At 33.5% G+C, this 22,831-nt stretch overlaps 1 protein-coding gene and 2 pseudogenes across 1 annotated transcript; 2 read left to right on the top strand and 1 right to left on the bottom strand.

Annotated features, from left to right (window-relative positions):
• Positions 1 to 1,002: 1,002 nt before the first annotated feature.
• LOC149878152 (E3 SUMO-protein ligase ZBED1-like) lies at positions 1,003 to 3,394 on the top strand (annotated as a pseudogene).
• A 10,288-nt stretch (positions 3,395 to 13,682) lies between these two features.
• LOC145186899 (uncharacterized) lies at positions 13,683 to 14,340 on the top strand (annotated as a pseudogene).
• Positions 14,341 to 20,692: 6,352 nt separating this feature from the next.
• LOC149878151 (uncharacterized) lies at positions 20,693 to 22,640 on the bottom strand. Its single transcript, XM_090072491.1, has 3 exons — positions 22,577 to 22,640; positions 21,144 to 21,417; positions 20,693 to 21,041 (listed from the first exon to the last, which is right to left on the bottom strand). Exons 1-3 carry the CDS (start codon positions 22,638 to 22,640, stop codon positions 20,693 to 20,695), a joined length of 687 nt encoding a protein of 228 aa, XP_089928617.1.
• Between the last annotated feature and the right edge of the window lie 191 nt (positions 22,641 to 22,831).

Here is a 22,831-nt window from a genome sequence, read left to right as displayed (position 1 = left end):
CAAATGGTTGAGGGTTGTATATAAGTATATAAAACAATTTTTTTTCATTAAATAAATAACCAGCAAGCATATAAAGAACATAAAAGATTTTCTTACATACAACTAAAATTCGTTGATTTAGTTTGTTACTAAACGTTTACTTATATCTTATTAAAAAACCTGCACTATGTATTTTTGAAATCTTATATCCTAGAGCGTTTATAGAAAAAGAAAGTTTGTAAACAAAGAAAATTTTAATGCTCAAACTGCAAGGTTTTTTGAGTTAAAAAAGGAAGCATCTGCTTGAAAATTTAAAGAATATCTCTTGGTTGAAATTTTTTAGCTAAGAAAGATAAATTGTTCTAAACTCTGTAAATATGTCTATAACATCTCTGTTTCTTTTTAAACTGTTATTTTTTGAAAAAGAGTATATATACTCTTTTTAAAAAAATGCATATCAGTATATAATAACAGTATATAATAGTATAACAGTATATAATAGTATAATACAAAGGTGGGCACTTCCGATAAAAGTTCCGATAATCGATAATCGATAATTATCGGATTAAGAAAAAATTATCGATTATCGGACTAACCTAACTATCGGACTATCGATTATCGGACCGGCAAAGTTGAACTTCCGATAAAGCGATAATTATCGGATTAAAGAAAAATTATCGTAATAAAATTTTTTTTTAAACTATCGGACTAAATTATCGGACCGACTCAAAACTATCGGACTAAATTATCGGACAGACTCAAAACTATCTGACTTCTATTTTTTAAAATGTTCATATATTTAATATTTTGAATTTCAAAATTGGGGTATTTTTCACGAAAAAGACGACATTTAGACAGCCTTCCGCGGCATTCTTGGACAGGTGGCGCGTAATTTGAACAATTTATAATAGTAACTCCGCTCTCGCTGGGTCCTTGCTGCATTCATTTCATCGTTCTGAGTATCACCAGAAGAGTCTGAGTGTCTCTGTGCTTTTAACAGCAGTTAAGTCTGTTATTATTAAAATGGACAGATTTTTTATCCCTTCTACAAGGCGGCCTTCTAGCGCCATGAGCCTAAGTGATGAAGAGCAAATCTGTGAAGGCACTACCAGCCGGGAAGTCAGCCCGTTAACACAGGAAAATGTCGCTTCTTTAGCCAGGACTGACATGTCCAGTCAGGGGGACAACCAGATTGCCCATAACAGCGGAACCAGCAGGACCAGCTTGTCCGAGCCCCTACCCTTTGTCTTACAGTACATCAAATCCTACTTTGGACCAGGCAAAGGCAGTTTGAAGATGAAGTGCAAGGCCACAATGTGCAACAAGGAGATCAGCTACGCAGCGTCCTCTTACAACAACCTCAAGGTCCACTACAAAACACAGCACCCTCTGGATTATCCGGCCTTTGTTGCTGCCCTGAGCGCCGGCTTTAAGCGTGGCAGACACTCTTCTGGAGCAAGGTATATTTAATTTTAATAGTTACAGGTTTCTTTAGTATAATATCTCCAGTATTAATGTATCTGATGTGTAATATCTTCCGTATACAGGTATCTGTTGTATAAAATCTTCAGTATACAGGTATCTGTTGTAAAAAAGACTTCAGTATACAGGTATCTGTTGTATAATATCTTCAGTATACAGATATCTGTTGTAAAATATCTTCAGGATACAGGTATCTGTTGTAAAATATCTTCAGTATACAGTTATCTGTTGTGTTGTATAATAACTTCAGTACACAGGTATCTGTTCAACAGATACCTGTGTACTGAAGTTATTATTCAACAAATACCTGTATACTGAAGATATTTTACAACAGATACCTGTATACTGAAGATATTTTACAACAGATGCCTGTGTACTGAAGTTATTATACAACAGATACCTGTATACAGAACATATTTTACAACAGATTCTGTTGTAAAATATGTTAAATGTTATATGATAAAAAATTTTTATCAGCAACTTCACATGTTTTATGTTACAGAATTTCCCATTTAATATGAAAAGGGAACAATTTTTTTCTGTACATGTTTGTAAAAAGGAAGGATTAAGAGCTGGATCCTTAACTTCGGATATGGATCTATATCAAAAAGTTTCAGATCTGGAACACTGATAGTAAGAAAGTCTCTTTAAATAGGTTTGTTGTAAATTTTTTCTTTTTTTTCAGTGACACTTCAGAAGGCGGGGTCCTTCCTCCTGCGAAGAAACAAAACAGCATCGAGTACGCATTGAAAGAGAAACTTGACCAGAAAAAGGCCCTTAATCTCTACTATAACTTCTTCATCAAAGACATTGTGGCCGCTCACCTGACAGACTCTCCTGCCTTGAGGGATTTTTTGAAACTGCTGAATCCAAACTTCATTGTTCCTTCCAGGAGGAAGCTCAGCAGGGACATAGCCGTGAGAGGAGAGGAGGCCAAATGCATCCTGACCAATCTCCTGGCAAAAGTCAGCTATGTGGCGACCACAGCAGACAGCTGGAGCGCCCACAACAGGGCCTTTATTGGAATGACAGTGCATTTATCGACCCTGTCAACCTCGACAGAAAAAATGCTATCCTGGGCATAAAGGAGATAAAAGTCCAGCAAACTGGTGCCTACCTCGTCAGGGTCATGCTCGACCTGCACCAGGAGTTCGGCATCTCCACTAAGGTCATCAGCACAACAACTGACAATGGTGCTAACTATGTTGCCGACTGCAAGATCCTGCTGGGTGGAGATGCAGAGGAGGGTGAAGAGGAGTTTGAAGAGGTAGGCTAATCGTTATTGTAAAAAAAAAAAATTCAATGATTTAGTTTTAAAGTTTCACTTTTGCTTATTGAACAGCCCAGATTGAGTAAGAAATGTTGCTAAAATGAAAAGATTTAATCAATTAAAATTTGATTAGTATTGGAATTACTTTAAGACAGGAATCTATATATTTGATAAAAAACCATCCCCCCCCCTTTCCCTTTGTGAACTTTTTTCCCCTTTTATATTTAAAAAAATATATATTTGTGTATGGTTCTGGGACCATATTCCCCCTGCACCCGGGGTATTTCCCAATATACAGACCCCTGATTTAAGAAGAGCTCATCCAATAAGAAATTTATTTGAATGTGGATTTCATCCATTCTTTTCTTTTTGAAAGAAATAGATTAGTTTAAACTATTTTAAATGTTGTTATTACCATACATATTAGTTATTATTACCTTATTATTTATTTATTTTCTAATTCACTAATGAATTCAGGAGGATTGTGACCCTGACCTTGACTCTGATGAGGCTGTTGTCATGACCATCTTGGTGGAGGACCTCCTGGAGGAGTGGATGGATGATGAGGTCTGCAAAGAGTTGCCCAAGCACCGCCGCTGTGCAGCCCACACAGTCAACTTGATGGCAACATCAGACATTAGCAAGGTGATTTTTTACACTTAAGTTTTAATAGAATATTTTAAGTTAAGTTAAGTATTATTTAATTATTTGTTACTAACTCTAACTTATCAATTTTTAAAAGTAATTTTAAATGTTAATATAATTTCTAAGGTGCCAGGCTGGAACTATGGTGGGAGGGCTCCCTTCACTAAGACAGATAGGAAGGCACAGGGACTGTGGAATTGTCAGAACAGGAGGACAGTGGCGGCCAATCAGATCAAGGAGGCCATCGGTAAAAAGCTTCAGACACCAGGGGTGACACGCTGGAACTCATACTACGATTCCTGTGCTGCTCTGCTTGAGGTGCTGGAGGACCGAGATATGATGGAAAAGCTGAATGCTGTAATGCTTAAGCAAAGCTTGCCTTATTTGTACAGTACTGATAAGGACCTGCTCGCTCAGTACTGCAAGATAATGAAACCGGTTGCAACATGCCTGGACACCCTGCAGTCTGAAGTGAATGCCTATATGGGCATTCTCCTGCCTACTATTAAGTTGATGAAGGACCAAGTAGCAGGCTTGAGGAGGGATAACAGCATTGTTGAGGGGCAGGCGTTGATAACATACCTGCTGGAGAACCCTCAAAATCCACGTGTGGCCTTGAAGGAGAGGTTTGAGAAGATGTTTGAGGATAAGGACCTTCTAGTGGCCACTGCCCTCCACCCCCATTTCAAGCTAAGTGTGGTTGGGTATCTTAACCCAGCCTTGAAAGGTGACATCAAGAGGCAAATCGTCAGACAGATGGTGATCAGGGCCAGCCCTGGAGAAGAGACTGGTGGAGAGACTGGCCAGATGCAGAAAGAAGATGAGGAGGACCCCTTCAAGTACATGAGGGACGACGACAATCTGTTGGCAAGAAAGGGTGTCCTTGAGGAGGACATTGAAAAAGCTTACGATGAGTGGAACAGAATCAGAGTGAACAGTAAACTACGTGTCTCTTATGACCAGTTCCCCCTGCTCCACAGAGTTGCCTGGTTGGATATGTTCCTCAAGTACAACACCCCCCTCTCCTCCTCCGCAGCTGTGGAGAGGCTGTTCAGTAGTGTTTCAGATATCTTGAGGCCTAAGCGGTCGAACCTGACAGCCGACAACTTTGAAAAACTTGTTTTTATCAAGGGTAACCTTCCCTTGCTTTCTTAAAATAAATTTTTTGTACGTTTTCTTTTTTAAACTTTCTAAAATTTGTTGGAAAAATTACCATTCTCTTTTTTGTCGAAATTTTCTAATGCAAAAATTTTTGTGGTTGTTTTTTATATGCTGGACAGCAATTTTTCTATATACCACCATGGCATACTGCTTTAGGTGACAAGATAAACTATAACATGCATTTAGTTATTTATGTTTTTGATATTTTGAGATAATTATGATCGGAACATGCATTTTGGAGGTCAACATGTTAAAAAAAAACCTTAGAGGAAATTTTTTTATTCTGGAATTTTTTAACATTAATACACAAGATCTTTCAAGAGAGGAGATAATTTCATCAATTAATTTTTTTAAGTCAGATTATCGGACTTAAATTATCGGACCGGTAAATCTGGGAAATTATCGGACTTAAAATTATCGGACTGGTCTTTTTTTTGAACTATCGGACTATCGGACTATCGATTATCGGACCGGTGAATCTGGAAAATTATCGGACTATCGATTATCGGATTAAGAAAATAAACTATCGGACTATCGATTATCGGATTAAGAAAAAATTATCGGGTGCCCACCTTTGGTATAATAGTATATAATAGTATATAATAGTATAATAGTATATAATAGTATAATAGTATATAATAGTATAATAGTATATAATAGTATAATAGTATATAATAGTATAATAGTATATAATAGTATAATAGTATATAATAGTATAATAGTATATAATAGTATAATAGTATATAATAGTATAATAGTATATAATAGTATAATAGTATATAATAGTATAATAGTATATAATAGTATAATAGTATATAATAGTATAATAGTATATAATAGTATAATAGTATATAATAGTATGATAGTATATAATAGTATAATAGTATATAATAGTATAATAGTATATAATAGTATAATAGTATATAATAGTATAATAGTATATAATGGTATAATAGTATATAATAGTATAATAGTATATAATAGTATAATAGTATATAATAGTATAGTAGTATATAATAGTATAATAGTATATAATAGTATAATAGTATATAATAGTTTTACAGTATATAATAGTAGTCATAGGCGCTGGAACATAGGGTACAGAATGGCCAACTGCCCATCTAACATTTCTGCACCGGGGGCAGAGGATATCTTTTGCCCCCCTTCCAAAACGTCACTATCCGATTGACTTAAATACAAATATCGATTACTATTGATATTTGTATTTAAGTTCCTGATGTTGATGTGTATTACCGTGAACTTTTCTATGTTAGTTTGGAGTTCAGCTTTAAAAGTTTTAATAACAAAATAAGAAGAGTCAAATACTTTTCTGTTATAAAAGAAAATATCGCCCTCATAAATCAGTCGCAAAAAAATATATTTTCAATTTTGAAAACGTCAAAACGCAACTTTTGAAAGTCTATTGTTTCAAAGTCATTATCGATGACAAAAAAGAGAACTAAATTAGGAATTTTTCAATAGAATTCGATTAGTAAAAAAATTTCATTGTACAGAGTATAGAGTACAGACTCCATAAAAATGAATTAAAATTTAAAAAAACAAATTTCTTTTTAATGGCTGCGGTCAACAATGTCACAGAGCCGCCTCACTCACCTCACTTTAATGCACATTAACAAAGATTACTAGACAAGGTTGACATTTTAAGGAGGAGTTTGCGGCTAAAACCCATGAATGTTCATCCGTATTTGGGCATTTTTTACAATAACTGTATTTGTTTTTGGTAGATTTTGTTTTGTACCAAATATTTAAATATAATGATTTAAAAAGGATTGCAAATCTGCATTTAGCAGGGTTAATTATGCCTAATAAAGTTTCAGTGAGATAACGCCCCCCAAACACCCCATTCAGGGAAGGGTAGCCCTCCCCAAGCCCCACCCATTTCAACCCCCCCCCAGTCTTTAAACACTTCCTGCGTCTATGATAGTAGCATTTAAATAATACCATTTCTTAGGGTAAATGCTATATTTTGATATGAAAGTATCAAAAGATCTGATATATATATATATATATATATATATATATATATATATATATATATATATATATATATATATATATATATATATATTTATATATATATACTTTTTGAATGGTTTCTTACATAATGTTCTTTCATCATGCTTTTCAAGGGACAATAACCATTCATGTACCAAAATAAAAGATTAAGATTTTTAATTCAGCATGCAAACTTTCCTCACCTTGTTCCCCATAAACTTCAATGCTTAATCTCCATTTTTGAATAAATTGAAGAATATGGGTTTAAAGCAAATGGAGTTACAAATGCATTTGGCCAAGTCAGTTAATAAAAATTCGTAACATTTGCTTTTTCGATTGCTTATTCTGAAATTAAATTATTTACTTAATGATTGCTTATTCTAAAATTAAATTATTTACTTATATGAAAAAGGTTTAAAACAAATCAATTTAAATAAGCTAACCAAATTTCTACCTAAATAAAAGCAATCAGCAATAATTGATACATTTCCACGAATCTCAAATATGATATTTTACAATCTGCCAAACTCAAAAGATTTTAAATACCTTTCTTGTTCCTGAATATCATTCTCTTAAAAAGACTGCAAACTGCTCATGAACTTTACACATTTTGAATAATATTGAAATAACTGTTTAAATATCTGGCTTACATTAATAGTAAATGATCATTTGTGTAAAATTTTGGAATTGCACAAATTAAGCAAAGTTTGAGGCTAAATTTCATATTTATATACTAAAAAAATTTTATTACTCTTACTCTCAGCCCACCAGATAGAAATTCTATAATAGTTTTTTTGAATTCTTGAGTTTTTGTTTAATGGCATGCAACACTGCATCTTCAATATCATGTGGAATATGACTTGATTAACTACCTTTACATAAATCATCAGTTACTGTGCTGCAGTTATTGCTTAAATGATCTTTCTTACACTCATGATTTACACATTTGTCTTTAAAATTTTTTTTTTTACAACTCTTCCATGCAATATGTAAAAGTTTTATCATCTACAATAGTTTCATTATCTACAAGGACAGAGCTGAAAAGGCTATTATTCATGATGTGGGTTGAGAATAAAGGACATTTTGCTTCACTTTCTAGCTAAACTTTAATAATTGATATAATAAATAGACTGCAAAACGAGAGCTGACAATAATTGTTCATGACTGATTGACGCATTTTTCTCCCACAAACGTTAAAAATATTCAATGTAATATCTAGATTTAGCTGAAGAAACTTGTTCTTTGCTTAAAAGTTAGGGCAAGGATTCAAGAAACTAGTTTATATTTATTTGCATCCATCTTTTAAAATTTCCTGGTCTTCCAACATTGGGACTTGATTTTAAACCAGCCTTACCAAAAATACACTTACACTCTTTTGTCAGACATTTTAACCAAGTTTTTAGTTTAGCACTGAATAGTTTATTTCTTTGATTTTCAATATTTCTCATAGTTCTATAACATTTCAAGCACATTTTTGATGGGTGAACCTCTAAACAATCTTTATCTGTATTTACTTTAGAAATGCCAATTATTATTTCAGTCTTACTAGCAGTTGTTAAAGAATCTTTTCCGGTCAAATTTCCACAAATTCTGCAAATTCTCAATAATTTTTGTTGACGTCTTCCAGCCATCTATTAAACGAAGTTTTTGAAATGCTCTTAACTAATTATTGAAATTTTATTTCATAAAAAATGACAGGTTATAGAAATCAACATTTTTGGAGAGAAAATTGATGACGCTTTTATTAAAAACTAACCCAAACGTCATAAAAATTTTGCTTCGTTCATAATAGAAATGTATATAACGTGTTATTTTAAACAATATTACACTTTTCTGTTCCAATTACTGTAGTAGATGTTAAAACATAAATTTCACTTGGACTTTGTGCATATAACAGATCAAATATGTATAGTACCATTTTATTTGTCTAACCATTAACAATCACATTAAATTGCTTTTAGAAATTGGAAACAGTGCTGCAAGCTACATAATAAGTTTTTAATACGGTATATAAAAATTTAGACATTTGACTATTTGTACCAAACCCATGCGCATAATAAAGTATAAGTATTCAATCACCGTGCAAAAATACTGCCAGAACTAGCATTATGTTGGTAACACTACAGCGTACCGCATTGTATTTACAAATGCTGGCATGGCTATTTAAAAACGCGTTTACAACGAAGCGTTTTGCCGCTCTGCAGCCGATGGCGGAAGCCAACAAAAAATGGCATAACAGACCTTAATCATTTTGCCAATGATGGCTAGCCGCGCTTTAGATCACAGTGGGCCAGCATTGGCATGCCAACGGCGGCTTTACACATCACGGTCCGTTAAAAGCATGTTTACTGGGAATGATATTAACGTTAATCAAAAAGCAAAACGACATCTTGACTCGACTTGAAGATTGGTAATACATTTGAACTAAAGTTTGGCATTTAAAAAAAAAAATTGAAATATTGTACAAAATATCGTTATTATACCGATAAATATCGGCATTCTCGTTATTTTTATGCATTCCGATAAACCGATAAAAAAAAAAAGCCGATAATATCGTTTCAAACGATTAGTTATCGTTCAGTTAACGTTTCAAACGATTAGTTATCGTTTAGTTATCGTTTCAAACGATTAGTTATCGTTCAGTTAACGTTTCAAACGATTAGTTATCGTTTAGTTATCGTTTCAAACGATAAGTTATCGTTTGATCGACAAACTCTTATCGTTTAATATTGTTATCATTTATATATACCTATATACCGATAACGATACGCAGACCCTTATTTATTGAGTCTGCGTATCGTTATCGGTATATAGGAATCAAACGAGATATCGGAATAGTACCGATAACTTTATCGGTATGGGATCTTGATTTGATGACGGGAGCTGCCTAGGTGTGGAGTTTCGATAGCAGTTATTTTATAACAATATACTGTTTGAAACGATATTCTCGTTATTGTTTAACAAACATATCATTTACCGTTAAAGTTTTTAAAAAACTTTGTTTGCCAAGAAATAACGAGAAATATGAACAGTATTGCAAATTTACTAAACATTTACTTGTTAAATTTTTTAATAACTTTTGTGAGGAGGTAAAGTGAGAAAATTACAAAAATCTTTAGGTTTTCCCTGACTCAAGCATGTAACATTTGATCGAAGAAAAGTGCGAGTCAACCAAAGACCAGGTAGCACACATGTTCAATTACACGTAAAATAAATAAGTCCCACCATTAATGTTCAAAACTGTTTCGCAAACACTACAAGAAATACAATTATTTTAGTGCAATTAGTTAAGTTTCTCGAAAGTCATTAAACCATTCTGAGACAAAGACTAATCAAAAGAAAATTAGTATAACCTGTTTTAGAGTACCATGACTAAGAAGTTAAAACAAAAGTATTAAACGAACATGAAGAAAAAGAAAGCTATTGTCTCTACGAGAATTAAGAACAATTTTTAAATTTAAAAACTAATTTTCCCTGAAATACTCGGCGAAATAGGAGAGACCCAGTGAACCAAACAAGTCGGGTCCCACTGTTTTTAAAGTATGGGTCCCGCACAGGAATCCTAGTCGGGACCCACAAGTTTTTGTCCGTCAAACCCACACAGGAACCGCATGGGATGTGACCCACAGAAACCATTTGGTAAGATTAACTTGTGCATCTAAGGATCCATTAACAATCTGAATGAGCACACGCATGAATATCACCGTATGACAATCCTCAAACGTCTTTGAAACTTAGTAAACCTCATACTTTTATTAATAGTTGAATGTATATTAAAATTTAAGTATATTTCTGATAATAAAGAATCTGAAGATGATACAGATACTTTTATTTTTCGGCTGTCTTGGCCCCGGTCTCGGGGGGTTTGCTAACCACTTTCGCAAATTGCCGTCAATCTCCTTCTGAGTTACCTTAGTTGTCAATGCATTTCTTTTAACTGCAGCTTTAAACATAAAAAAGGAAATTCAAATATAAATATAAATATAAATATATATATATATATATATATATATATATATATATATATATATATATATATATATATATATATATTATGTATATATATATGATTTGAATGTTGACATCTTGTATAAGAGTGTATGCTATATTAATAACAAACATCAAATAATGCGAGTTCTCTAAATACAAATATTGACTTATTATAAGAAATTTTCGCTGGATTATGGTTTCCAGCATCATCAGCTCGTAAAATTATTTTAAGTTACAAAAAAACGGTTAGAATTAACTGACGTCAGCAGTTGAATGGCTTCTTTCTTTATTATCCTTACGTAAAAACGTAAAAAATGGTATACAAAATTTATTTTTAACAAATTGCCTATTATCAAGATTAATCCCACCATTTAGAGGGGAGCATTGGTGCCTCTGTATTTCAAGAGCCTCTCGGACCTTCCTATCAAATGTTTTTGTCTCTACTTTAAGAGTTTTAGTTCTCTCCCAATTAGTTTCTTCTTGACATGATTCACTATGTTTGGCTATTGCAGATTGATGATGCTTGCCCTCGTTTAAGCTTTTTTGATGTTGTTGGGTTCGAGTTCTAATTTGTAATTTCGTTTCGCCAAGGTATTTCTTAAAACAGTTACATTCAGTTAAGTAAGTTCCAGGTTGGCTATTGCGTGGTAATTTAGATTTGTTTTTACACGTTAGCAGTGATCTTAATTTAGGATTCGATTTAAAAACTACTCTATATCCAACTTTTCTAAATATTTTCCTTATTTTTGGGGACAGTGAAGGAATCCACGGTAATGAAACTGTATGGAGGGTGTCACACTCGGATTGGTATTTGTTTTTATTTATGGACCGTTTCTTTCTAATTTGGTTAGCAATACTTACCAGTTGTCTTTTGTCGTAACCATTTTCGTTGAACATTTGGATTAGAAAAGTTATCTAGTTTTGTAATGTAAATCACTGCATATGGAGTAAGCTCTGTGAACGTAACCTTTAAATAATGCGCTTAAAATTTTGGGGTCGTGATTTGAGTAAGGTTTAATTTGAATATTCGTAATGGCTTCTTTTCTGTAAAATTAAAACTCGTAATTACCATTGGTGTTATTAATTACCGTTACATCGACGAAGTTTAAAGTTTTATGTAACGGTAATTAATAACTAAATGGCGGGATCAATCTTGATAATGGGCAATTTGTTAAAAATAAATTTTGTATACCATTTTTTACGTTTTTACGTAAGGATAATAAAGAAAGAAGCCATTCAACTGCTGACGTCAGTTAATTTTAACCGTTTTTTGTAACTTAAAATAATTTTACGAGCTGATGATGCTGGAAACCATAATCCAGGGAAAATTTCTTATAATAAGTTAATACTTGTATTTAGAGAACTCGTATTATTGGATGTTTATTATTAATATAGCATACACTCTTATACAAGATGTCAACATTCAAATCATATATATATATATATATATATATATATATATATATATATATATATATATATATATATATATATATATATATATATATATATATATATATATATGAACAGAAAATTTCCATTTCAGTAAAACCCAAATTTATTTCAAAAAAACTTTCACTAGACAAATTTCACGGAAAAAACAATTTTTAAAATACGCATGTCTCAGGATTATGTGAATAGCATAACATATCACAGACTTCTTCAAATATATTCATTTTGGAAGAGCTTACTTTTTCCTATTGCCCAAAAAGATTATACAATCTTCCAAGATTATTAGAGAGAATAAATTTTATCATCCTATTAATGGCATTTAATGAGCATTCATCAATATTGGGTACAATAAGTCTGAAAAAAGTATAGAACTGAATTAAGTTAATTAATGATTGAATTATGTATGTAATGTTTTTAACTAACTAACGGGTGACAACTGAAAAAATAGACTGGAATTAAAGACAAATCGTAAGCTGAGAACTAAGAGGCCGTATATCCAGATTTGACTTTTTGTGTTTATTACTAAAAAATGTTCTCTATGATGAAATCTATGTTTTGAGTGATTCTAGTCACAAAAATCATAAAACTTATGGTTATATTATAAGAAATAGAAGGCCATTTGTCCAAAAAAGAGATGACTTGTATTATCAACTGGGCGTATGTCCTTTGACCAATCAGATTAGCCAAGACTTTGTTTACACTGTTAAACAACCGCTAAAACTCTATTTGTTATCAATAAAATGGCGTACCATGAAACTACTGATGAAGTCTCTCAAAGGTACGAATATAAATATAAAGTTCTCTAAATTATAAAATCACGTATTGTTTAGACTAGTAATTGCTAACTATATATTTCTATATATTTAATATATTATAATTGTTAATATTGTTATTGTTAATGTATGTATAATATTTATTAATTTAGAAACTTAAAGGAACAAGATTACATTCAATTACAAAATAATCTTCAATTAATCTACTCTGAATCTATCATTGTTATTCAATCACAACATTTTGATAAAAATGATGATTTCCTTAATCAAACTGATTCGAACAGAGATGCCAGGGAAAGTAGTAGAAAACACAGGAGAACTGGAAAAAATCTTACACGCAAACGAAAAAGAGACCCTACCTCCTGGAAAAAATAAATAAGAAAAAAACTTTGACAAAGTGGTCAGCAATACATAGCCTCAAATGGCAAAATCCAATGGGCGAAATTTATAAAAGACTGTAAGAGTGACCACACTCAATGTCGTTTTAAATGTAAATTTAAAATAAGGATTGCTGATCAAGAAACTTTGCACAAGCAACACTGGATTTTAAATGATTAAGAAAAGAGTCGAACAAAAAAAGGTCTCGTTTTGCTGAAAATTCAGAATTAAAAAAACATAGTTATTCATATTACTTTATTGTTTCTGATGAACTTATACGTGTTTGCAAAGAATTTTATCTATGTACTCTAGATATTGATGAAAAAAGAATTAGAAATTACCATTTAACAAAAAACAAAACAACAGGAACACCTCAACAGTATAAAAGAGGTAAAGTACCTGTCAAACTGTCCCACATTACATCAAAGATTCTGTACGTAAATATATTCAAAGCATTTCCAGAATCGACAGTCACTTTTATTGCAAAAGTACAAACAAAGAGTACATTCAAGAAAATCTAAATATGACCATCTTTTATGAGAAATATTGTGAAAAATGTGTTTCTGACAATGTTATTCCTGGAAAAAAAAGTATGAATAGATCAATATTTAACACTGAAGTTCATAGACTAAAAAAAGATAGATTTGACAAATGTGAAAGTATGAAAATGAATCCTTCACCAAACTCATATGAAAAAATAGAATATGAAATTCATATAAAAAACAAACCTGAAACTAATGAAGAACCTAACCATGATAGGCTTGATAAAAGCAAGTGTGTTATTTGCTTCGATATGGAAAATGTTTTCAGCCTACCAACAGCAAACATTTCCAACTTTTTTTACCAACGAAAGTTGACTGTTTTTCATTTGACTGCACAATGCTCAATATCAAAAAAAATTATAGTGCAGTCTGGTCAGAACTTACAAGTGGTCGAACAGGAAATGATATAGCTAGTGCTCTTCTTGTTATACTTGATCAAATAGTTGCAGATGAATCTCAGTTTACTGAAATTTGTTTATGGAGCAACTCTTGTGTACCGCAGAATAAAAATAGTTTTATGAAGATTGCTTTAAAATTTTTCATGCAATATCATCCGCAAATTAAAGCAATCATTCAGAAATTTTGTGAGCCAAGACATAGTGCTATCCAGGAGATAGACAGTTTACATAGTATTATTGAAAGAAATATATAGGAAAATCCCGGTTCTGGGCCATTGATACTTTTCCTATACTTAAGGTCGATACCTTTGATGTGTTGACTTACCTTTTATTCAAAAAAAGTGTGTGCTGAAGTTATAAAAAATTTCTTACCACAATAATATTTGTTTTCTTACCGTGAAGTTCTAAAATACTTCTTGCCATAATCCGCAACGAAGTAATAAAATAATCTTATCGGTAACTACTAGTCAGGTTTTTAAAAATTTTCCAAGATGGCTTCTTATTCCGGACCAAAGACTTGATCGTAGTCCATTAATTTAAAGCAGGGCTCAGGACAAGGTCTGTTTTTGTAGTGTCCAATGGCCAAGGTGTGAATTCCATCCTCCTGAATGATTCTTTTGTCATCGTTAGCGCTGAGTGCGACTTTGTTGATTTCTTCAGTATAAACTTCATGAAGATGGTATTGGATGACATTCATGGTTGCAAGCTTTTCTTTTTTATCCATTTAGGAGTTAAAATAATCTTGATGTTTGATGTGATTTTCAACGATTTTATTCTTAACACCTTTGCATCTTTTGTGTTCTTTTTCTTTTTCTTCGTCTTCTTTTTTAAGGATCTTGTAAGAGTAAAGTTTAGGTCGAAGCCCAACAAATTGTGTGATTTGCTTTCCTCCAGCTTCACCCTTGAACATTCCAATGATCTTACTATTTTCACCCACTTTAAACCCAACATTTTTAATAGCAGGATGTTCTTTATCAAATTCGCTCGTGTCAAATTTTTCAATTACATCATCAGCAATGTCTTCATAGAAATCTTCAGTTTCAATTTCGTAAAAAAGCGAGTCTGTATCGGTCATTAATAATTTTGCTCGATCACCGTATTTAGGCTTCATGTAGTCGTAGTGGTGCTCAAACATGAGAGTTTTGCTGATATCGAGAATGCACATTCCTAAATAAATGGGTTTGTTGAAAAAGACTTTTGTTTTCTTCATGCGAACCGCGATTAAGTTTTCATCAAAAATGGTGTTTCGCTCATAGTTAGGTTTTCTAGACCATTTTAAAGCTTCTTTTTTTGTGGTGACAAGTTTAATATCAACGTGCTTTAGAATATTTTCCATTGTTTTTCCAAAGACAGAGTTGTTCATCAGCTTGAAGAATTCTTTTTCAAAAGGGTTTTTAGCGTCTTTTCTCTTATCGGTGTTGAAGTCGATGTATGGTTTAATCCAAGGTTCTTTTCTAAAGGTGAAACCTCGATGAATTTTGGTGATGACTAAACCCATTCGTTCATAGAATTTTAGGTTTTCATGATAGATAATGTATTTTTCTTTGTTGTTTAAATTTGGAATGAGTTTTTCTACTTTCCCAATGGTCATTCTTTCTGGAGCCAAAGGGTAATCATTGTGTTTATCGTGAAGGTGATCAGGGTAATCTAAATCGACTTCAAGAATGCATGGCATGGATTTCCAATTGGAGAGTTCGTCTTCAGTCATCCATCTAAATCCTCCAACGGGAAGAGGTTTGCTCATCGCCCATCCGTACAAGTTGTTAGCGTCTAAATATTGGATGAATTTCGATGGTTGTGAAGGATCGTATGAGTCATCCATGTATTTGTTATTGACATTTCCAAGTCTGTTGGAGATCATGCTGATTCCACCTCGAATTCCTTTTCGTGTCATGTGAAGCATTTCAGGATCGCTAAAAAGTTCTATTTTAGCTTTAGTCATTTTATAGCAAGCGTCCATACCAAGCCCAGGACAGGTGTAATACCAGGCGGGATCGAGCTTGTAATATTCCATGCAAACGTCTCTGAAATTTTCGAAAATGTCAGCAAGAATTAACACATCAGAATTGTTGTACAGCTCATGGTAGTCTTTAAACGTTTTGCATTCAAATTCGTTCCAAACGTTTTGAGCATGCTTGTAATCTTCAACTTTTGCTGGTTCATCGTGTAGTTTGGAATGAAAGGCTTCAATAGGTGGTAATTGCGTTTCGGAAAACTTTTCAATGGAGTCTACCCATTCGTAAGGGTAAATGCCTTTTTGTCTTACTTGGTCGAACTGTTTCTTTTCGGGATAATATTTAGCCACGTTTTTGAATTGGTCGTCGTTTAGATTTTTAGACAGTTTGTCTAACTTGGAGGGCATGAATCTGTAGCTGTCAATCAACCTCAATTCTTTCCAAACATCTCAAAGTTGACCAGTTTCCTTCGCAATAAATTCTCTCACTTTGATGCTTTTTGTGAAGCTGATATATTTCTCATCGTTGTTAGGGATGCAATTGAGCTTCACACCTAATTTCTTGATGAACAAATGGCTGTCGTAACCGGACAAATTGTGTAAAAAAATGGGTATGAATTTTGGAATTTGATATTTTTTATTGCAAGCATCGTGAGCAGCTCCTCGATACTTTCCAGTCAAACGGCAGTGATCACAAACTTTATCACCGTCAAGATTTTTTTTGCAAATATGGCATTCTGTTGCATCTTTAAAATTCTTTTCATCCTCATCAGTCATGACTTTCTTTTCTATTAAATCAGTCTTGCTGAAAATCTTTCTAAGGTCTGTTTCAAGCCTGGTTACAAACTTTTGCGCCACATCGTCATCATCGATCTCTGCTGTGTGCATGATAGGTTTTCCTTTATAAAGGTTTTCGTCATAACCTTGCTCATAACCTTGTAATAGCCTTGCATACAATTTCTGCAGAAATATTTTTTATGCTGATGCTTTGATGCTGAAGAACCGGCAAATCGACTGAAATTTTTAATGAGGCAATAATGGTTAATTTCTTCGCTTGAAATAAACAACAAATCAACAGTATGCTTTCGATCTAAAAATTTAGATACTTGCAAAGGTTGAGGTGTTTTTTCTTCATACTCAAAGACGTTAACGCTAATGTCTGGATTGAGCTTTTCAAACATATCGGTTTTATGGTAATCAAAAGGAAATTCCATTCCTTTCCAATTGAGCTCTTCCGATTTTCCAATCAAGTCTTTGTCAATTCTTTCACCGTGTTTTTCTTTCATGTTATGCGCCTTGGTGACAGCCCATTTGAAACACTGATCGTCTTTTTTTTCCATGTTGATAATCGCCTTTTTGTTTTTCAAGTCAGGAGGGAGATCGATGTAGGATCCACCTTTGAGAGGTATGTAATTAATAAAGTTAATATCCATTTTTAAAACTTTAGACATTATGCAATTGGATCCCAACTTATTGTATTTGACACTATTTTCCAAATTCTTTTCTTCCATTTTACCCATTAACGTTCTTAAATTTGTGCCTCCTAGTATAATTTCAGATACGGATGAGAAACTTGCCATTCGAGTAGTTTCTTCACCGGTTAAGATGCTTACAGATTTCATTTCACACTTTAAAGCAATTCTTACTTTTGTATTTATTTCTCCTTCCATGACTTTGATCGCGACTTCTCTAACCATGTTTAAAAAGGCGACAAGGTCTTGATATCGAACAGAAGGCTCGTAAGAAAATTGCCTAACAGCACGTTCCGCTGAATGCTGAGTCAATACAAACTTTCATTTTAACAGGTCTTTCAATCGTTCTTTGAACAATTGGACTCGGAGCAGGCACCGGTTTACCTAACAACGTCTTTGAGAGACTTTATCGTATTTTCCACTCCATTTCTTACGCTGCTTACTGCATTCTTTACCGTATTCGGGATGAATAGATCAACGAGATCATTTATTTTGTTGAAACCGTTGTAAACAGATGTTGCTATTCTTGAAAACAACCCAGGACGAGGAGCAGGAACCGGACTTACAGGACGAGGAGCAGGAACAGGATTTTGCAAATGGGTTGGTTTTGGAGGAAGAGCTGGTTTCTGCATGATAAGATTTGGTGGAATTGTTGATGGTTTTGGAGCAAGACGAGCTTTTTGACGAGGATCAGGACGCGGTGTTGTAACCGGTCTCGAAACTGGACTTTGAGCAATCGAACGAGGAGCAGGCAACGGTCTTGCTTCATTCGTTCGTCTACGAGCTGTAGGTCCATACCCAATGAGAGGTTTTGTTGTTCTTATGGTTTCAACGAGCTGTTCCCTGGTCTTTCTGGTATAGCCTTTTATAGCCCTTTCTTTAGCATCCTTTCGTAATGATACCATTGAGACTTTTTTATCTTTCAATGCTTTATCTTCCATTTTATTAGGGGAAGAAAAAAATTTTCGGTGCTTTCAATTTTTCGCTCTTAGGCGATTAATTTTTTTGAAGATACGCAACTCATTTCATTTACGCCGTGATTTTCTTTAAGTCAATTCAATTTTTTTAAATCTTGGCACACTGTCGGCATATTTTCTTCTTCGAACCATTAGTCGTAAAGAAATTTTTCGATTCTTCAAAAAGAATTAAAAAATTCAGAGATCTTAAACCCTTAAATTAAAAGTTGGTGACAGACCTACTTCCAACAGACCTCCTTCCAACCAATTTCTATAGAAAATTTTTTGATGGCTCTTCAATTTATTCAAGGGCAACTCTTTTCTCCCATGAATAATAATTTTCTCTTCTTTTTCATCACTTGGTTTGTAAAATTCATATCCGCAAAAAAATTCATCAGCGAAAAATTTACTTTGCATATTACCCATCTTTTTTGTTTTCGTTGGAATTTATTTTTATTCGATTCAATTTTTTATTTTCAGCGAATTTTCAATTCTTCAAAAAGAATTTTAAAAAATCCAGGATAAAAAAAATATTTTAGGCAGCAGAAGCGCAAAATCTTCCCATCCAACCAGATGAAACACATTTTTGAAGTTCTTCCCACTCTTCTGCGATGATATCATTTTCTGACTTATCTTTCGGCAAAGCGTCTGACGAATCGTCTTCCATATCTCTTTCCATCCGCTTTCTCATTTCTTCCAACTCTATTTCTTCATCGTCTTCAGAATCATAATCAATGTCATCCTCTGGATCGAGGATTGGAAATTGTAAATCATACGCCAGAATATAATCCTGATCACCTGATCTGTATGTGACGGTGATAAGGTCTTCACCTTGGGAATTTTTATGAATGACAACCCTTTTGCCATCTTTTAAAAAATAACGATGACCGAATTCGTCCATGAAGCAATCTTTAATTACAAATTCATTGTCCGTAGAGTCGTGAATGATGAGATACTTTTTTCCAGTTTCGTCAAAGTAAAATTCATCGCCAAGCTCTTCCAAATTAATTATACTACTAACGAAGCTATTGAGTATTTCCACATACTGATGACCCAATTCGTCAACACGAACGACATACCTATTTCCAAATTCATCCTTTCGAATCAAAACCCTTTTTCCGAATGAGTCTAATTCATAGGGTAAAGCAAATCCTTCATGACTTTCCCAAAGTTGTTCACCATCAATGGTGGTAAAATATCTTCCGAATCTACTCATCTTTTTATTTATGCCAAGAAATTTCTTAACCCGAATTCAATTTTTTTATTTTCAGCAAATTTTCAATTCTTCGAAAAGACTCAAAGCTATCATCAGGGCATTCAAAAGATCGCCAAGAAAATTTTTTAACATGACAAAAGTTAAAAAATCAATTTTGAAGCATTTTACGTTTTTCAAGCTTTTCAGAATTTAAAAATTCAATCTTGATTCCATTGTCCACTTTTCCATCTCGACGCTCTAAATATCTCCATCCACGACCAGTCCCTACCATCGCTTTGTAAAGAGACTTGTATTCAGTCACCTCACCTGTTTCAATGTTAGTCATTCTTACACTGATGGGCTTTTTCTTAACAAAACGAAGCCATTCCCATTTTGGATCGGTTGGTTTTTTCTCTTTTATTTCACGTATTTTCTTATCTTTTGCTCTTTCTAAAATCTTATCTTTACTGATCAAATTGTTTTCAACCGCGAGCATCAGTAACGTTATTAAATCGTCTGCTGTTTTACTAACATTGTTTTTATTCAGCAAATCTTTCAAATACGATGTTGTATATCTCATTTTATTATACCAAGATTTTTTTTTAAGCCAATTCAATTTTTTAAATTTCCCGAAAAGATCATTCATCTCAAATTCAATTAATAAACAGCAGTCATGTTGGTTCCATCTGAAGCAAATTTAAGCAATTTATCAGAAATAACCACTGCAAAAATAACGGTATTTACAATAGTCGAAGTTCGGAATTTAATGTTTACCACCAATTCAGCTGTTTCCGACGCCACTCTTTCTTTTTGCTTGCTGATATCCACAAAGAACAAGGGATACAATTTTATATATTCAAGCAAGGACAACCCTGATTGACAAAGAAGTTCATTTGTACCGTAATATTTTTCATCAAAAGAGAACGCATCTGCATAAGCCATGACCACTTTCTTTTCTCCAAAATTCAAGTCGTTATTGTAATTTGGATACTTTACTCCATTAAAGGTCACGTAAAAATTGCTAACATCTCAATGGTCAAATAGTGATGGATTAACAGTTTGACTGGAATTTCTGTTTGTTTGAAGTCCAAACACGATAAATCTTGGAACGCTTTTATCCGTGATTCTTCCAAGCGACCAGGTAAATTCTGTTTGACCAGCTGGAATAAGCTGCCTTTCGCATTTGTTTGACTTATAAGCCACTTGAATGGGAATCTTTTTAGCCATTAAATTCATGAAATCAGTCTTCCTCGAAACATCCAATTCAACGCGAGGCATATAAAGTCTGAATTTTGTAAGATCAATCATTCCTGCACTGACGCTCTCCGCTCTGTAAATCGCATCATCGCATTCTTTCTTTGTAAAGGTGATGGTGTGTCTGAACCCATAAACAACTTTGTCATAGGTATCGCAAAAACCAAACGTATGCTTCAACGGAATTTTAAACGAAAAAGCTCCAACGGATGTAGTGTCTGCAAACAAATGGTCTCGTCTAACTTTAAATCCTGAATTTTCAACAAGATTTGATGTGTACATATACCACATTTGTTTCAAACCATCTGCAAGCTGAAATCTGTAAGGATATTTCAACATTCCAAGAATGGTGGTGGCTTGACCTGGATAAATAACTCTTTCCACTTGCTCTCCCGACAAGTCATAAGTGATATCGTTAAACAAATACATCAAAGCATTGTTCACTAAGGCGATTTTATCCGCAGCTTCGTAAAAGGTTCCATCGCTCTTTTTTAACAATCCTTCAATGAAAATGTAAGCCTCTGATGACACTGTTTGAATCGATTGACAGTCAATCTCAAAAGTAATCGTTTCTGAAGAATTTAAATCAAGATTGGTTGGAAGGTACTCAAAAAAATCCACCTTTTCAATACCATTATCATACTCTGGGTTCTCAGTCACTATAAATCGGTCGGTTCTTACCTTTTTTATTATAGAAAATATATTTTTTTAAATTCATTTTACACAAGACGGAGGAGGCACTCGAGTCCCCTGAAAAATTAGTTTTTTCAGACCCCACTTCATATCATGTCTAAAGGATATGGTATGAAGTTTCCCACGCACGCCCGAAGGGTGTGCTCCCCTGCGACAACAGAACTTCGGAATTTTTGGAATACTTTAAGCAATTTTTATGCCTCTTCCCATCTTCACCAGGTCTTTGATTCGAATCGCATTCTGTTTCGACATTTTCTTACTTTGAATGGATGAACCAGTCTTTAATTTCTCAATGGCCTTTTTACCTTTATCGATGGCTACGTCTTTAGCAGCGGAGATGGCAGAAAAGGCTAACTCTTTGCAGCTGTAATCGCTTCTTGTCCAATTTTGCTTGTTGCAGCATTTTTATGCAAATTCACTGCTGCTTTTGACATGCTTGACGCAGCTGCTCTTTTTATGAAATTTTTAATCGTGTCAATGATTCCACCTCCTCCAACAACGTTCTTTTTCACATATCTTCGATTATTACAATTAAGCATTTTTAAATAAAACAATTTATTTTAAAATAATTTTATCAATAGTCTTCATGAACGATTTATATTCCTATTTATTAATATCCCCTTGTCTCAACAGCTCGTCGCAAATAGCAACAGCCTCATTTCTCGAACCTGTATTTCCTGCCTGCCAAGCAGCAATACTCAATTCAAGCTTTTCCACCAACGCATTCGGATCGCTCGGAAGAATGATCACTCCACGACCTTATTTTACCTTTTTCAATACGCATCATATTTTCCCAAATAGGAGCAATAAGTTGCTGATATTTTGGTCTCCTTGAAGCTTTCGGTTTATGTGGTTGCGAATCAGATCTTATAGCATCACTGTCCATTAAAATTTTTTCATAATTTTGCAAATCTTCATCAGTATACTCGTTTGGTATTGTAAATTTAGTCATCAGCTCCCAAAGACCTTGTGTTCCTTCATACCTTTCTCCACTTACAATAATGTCATCTCCATCCATTTCAACCTCCATTTTCCCAATGTACATTTTATCTCAAACTTTATTCACTTCAAAAGGCATTTTCTTTTTGATCAGCTTTTTATTGATGATCTTTTCGTTGCTTTCGATGATCGGCTTAAACAGCTTGCTCACAACAGCTTGAAAATTTGCATCTGAAATGTTATTGTTGATGCTATCCTGATAAATCCTCTTTCTTCTCTTCA

The sequence above is a fragment of the Hydra viridissima genome, unplaced genomic scaffold (assembly GCF_058129835.1).
Source record: "Hydra viridissima isolate aposymbiotic clone 2 unplaced genomic scaffold, HvirCarnegie_v1 scaffold_15, whole genome shotgun sequence".
Taxonomy (NCBI): Eukaryota; Metazoa; Cnidaria; class Hydrozoa; order Anthoathecata; family Hydridae; genus Hydra; species Hydra viridissima.
The sequence above is the reverse complement of the archived record's forward strand: the minus strand, read 5'-3'. Positions and strand labels throughout refer to the sequence as shown.

What these genes read in the sequence shown, in the direction of transcription:
- LOC149878151 (XM_090072491.1), bottom strand. Translation starts at nt 22,640, where the DNA reads ATGGAGGTTGAAATGGATGGAGATGACATTATTGTAAGTGGAGAAAGG. An exon ending in AAGGTATGAAGGAACACAAG is followed by an intron (nt 21,418 to 22,576) that starts GTCTTTGGGAGC and finishes TTTTCATTGAAG; the next exon opens with GATTGTTAAAAAAGAGCGAT. An exon ending in AAAGTTAGACGAGACCATTT is followed by an intron (nt 21,042 to 21,143) that starts GTTTGCAGACAC and finishes TTATGGGTTCAG; the next exon opens with ACACACCATCACCTTTACAA.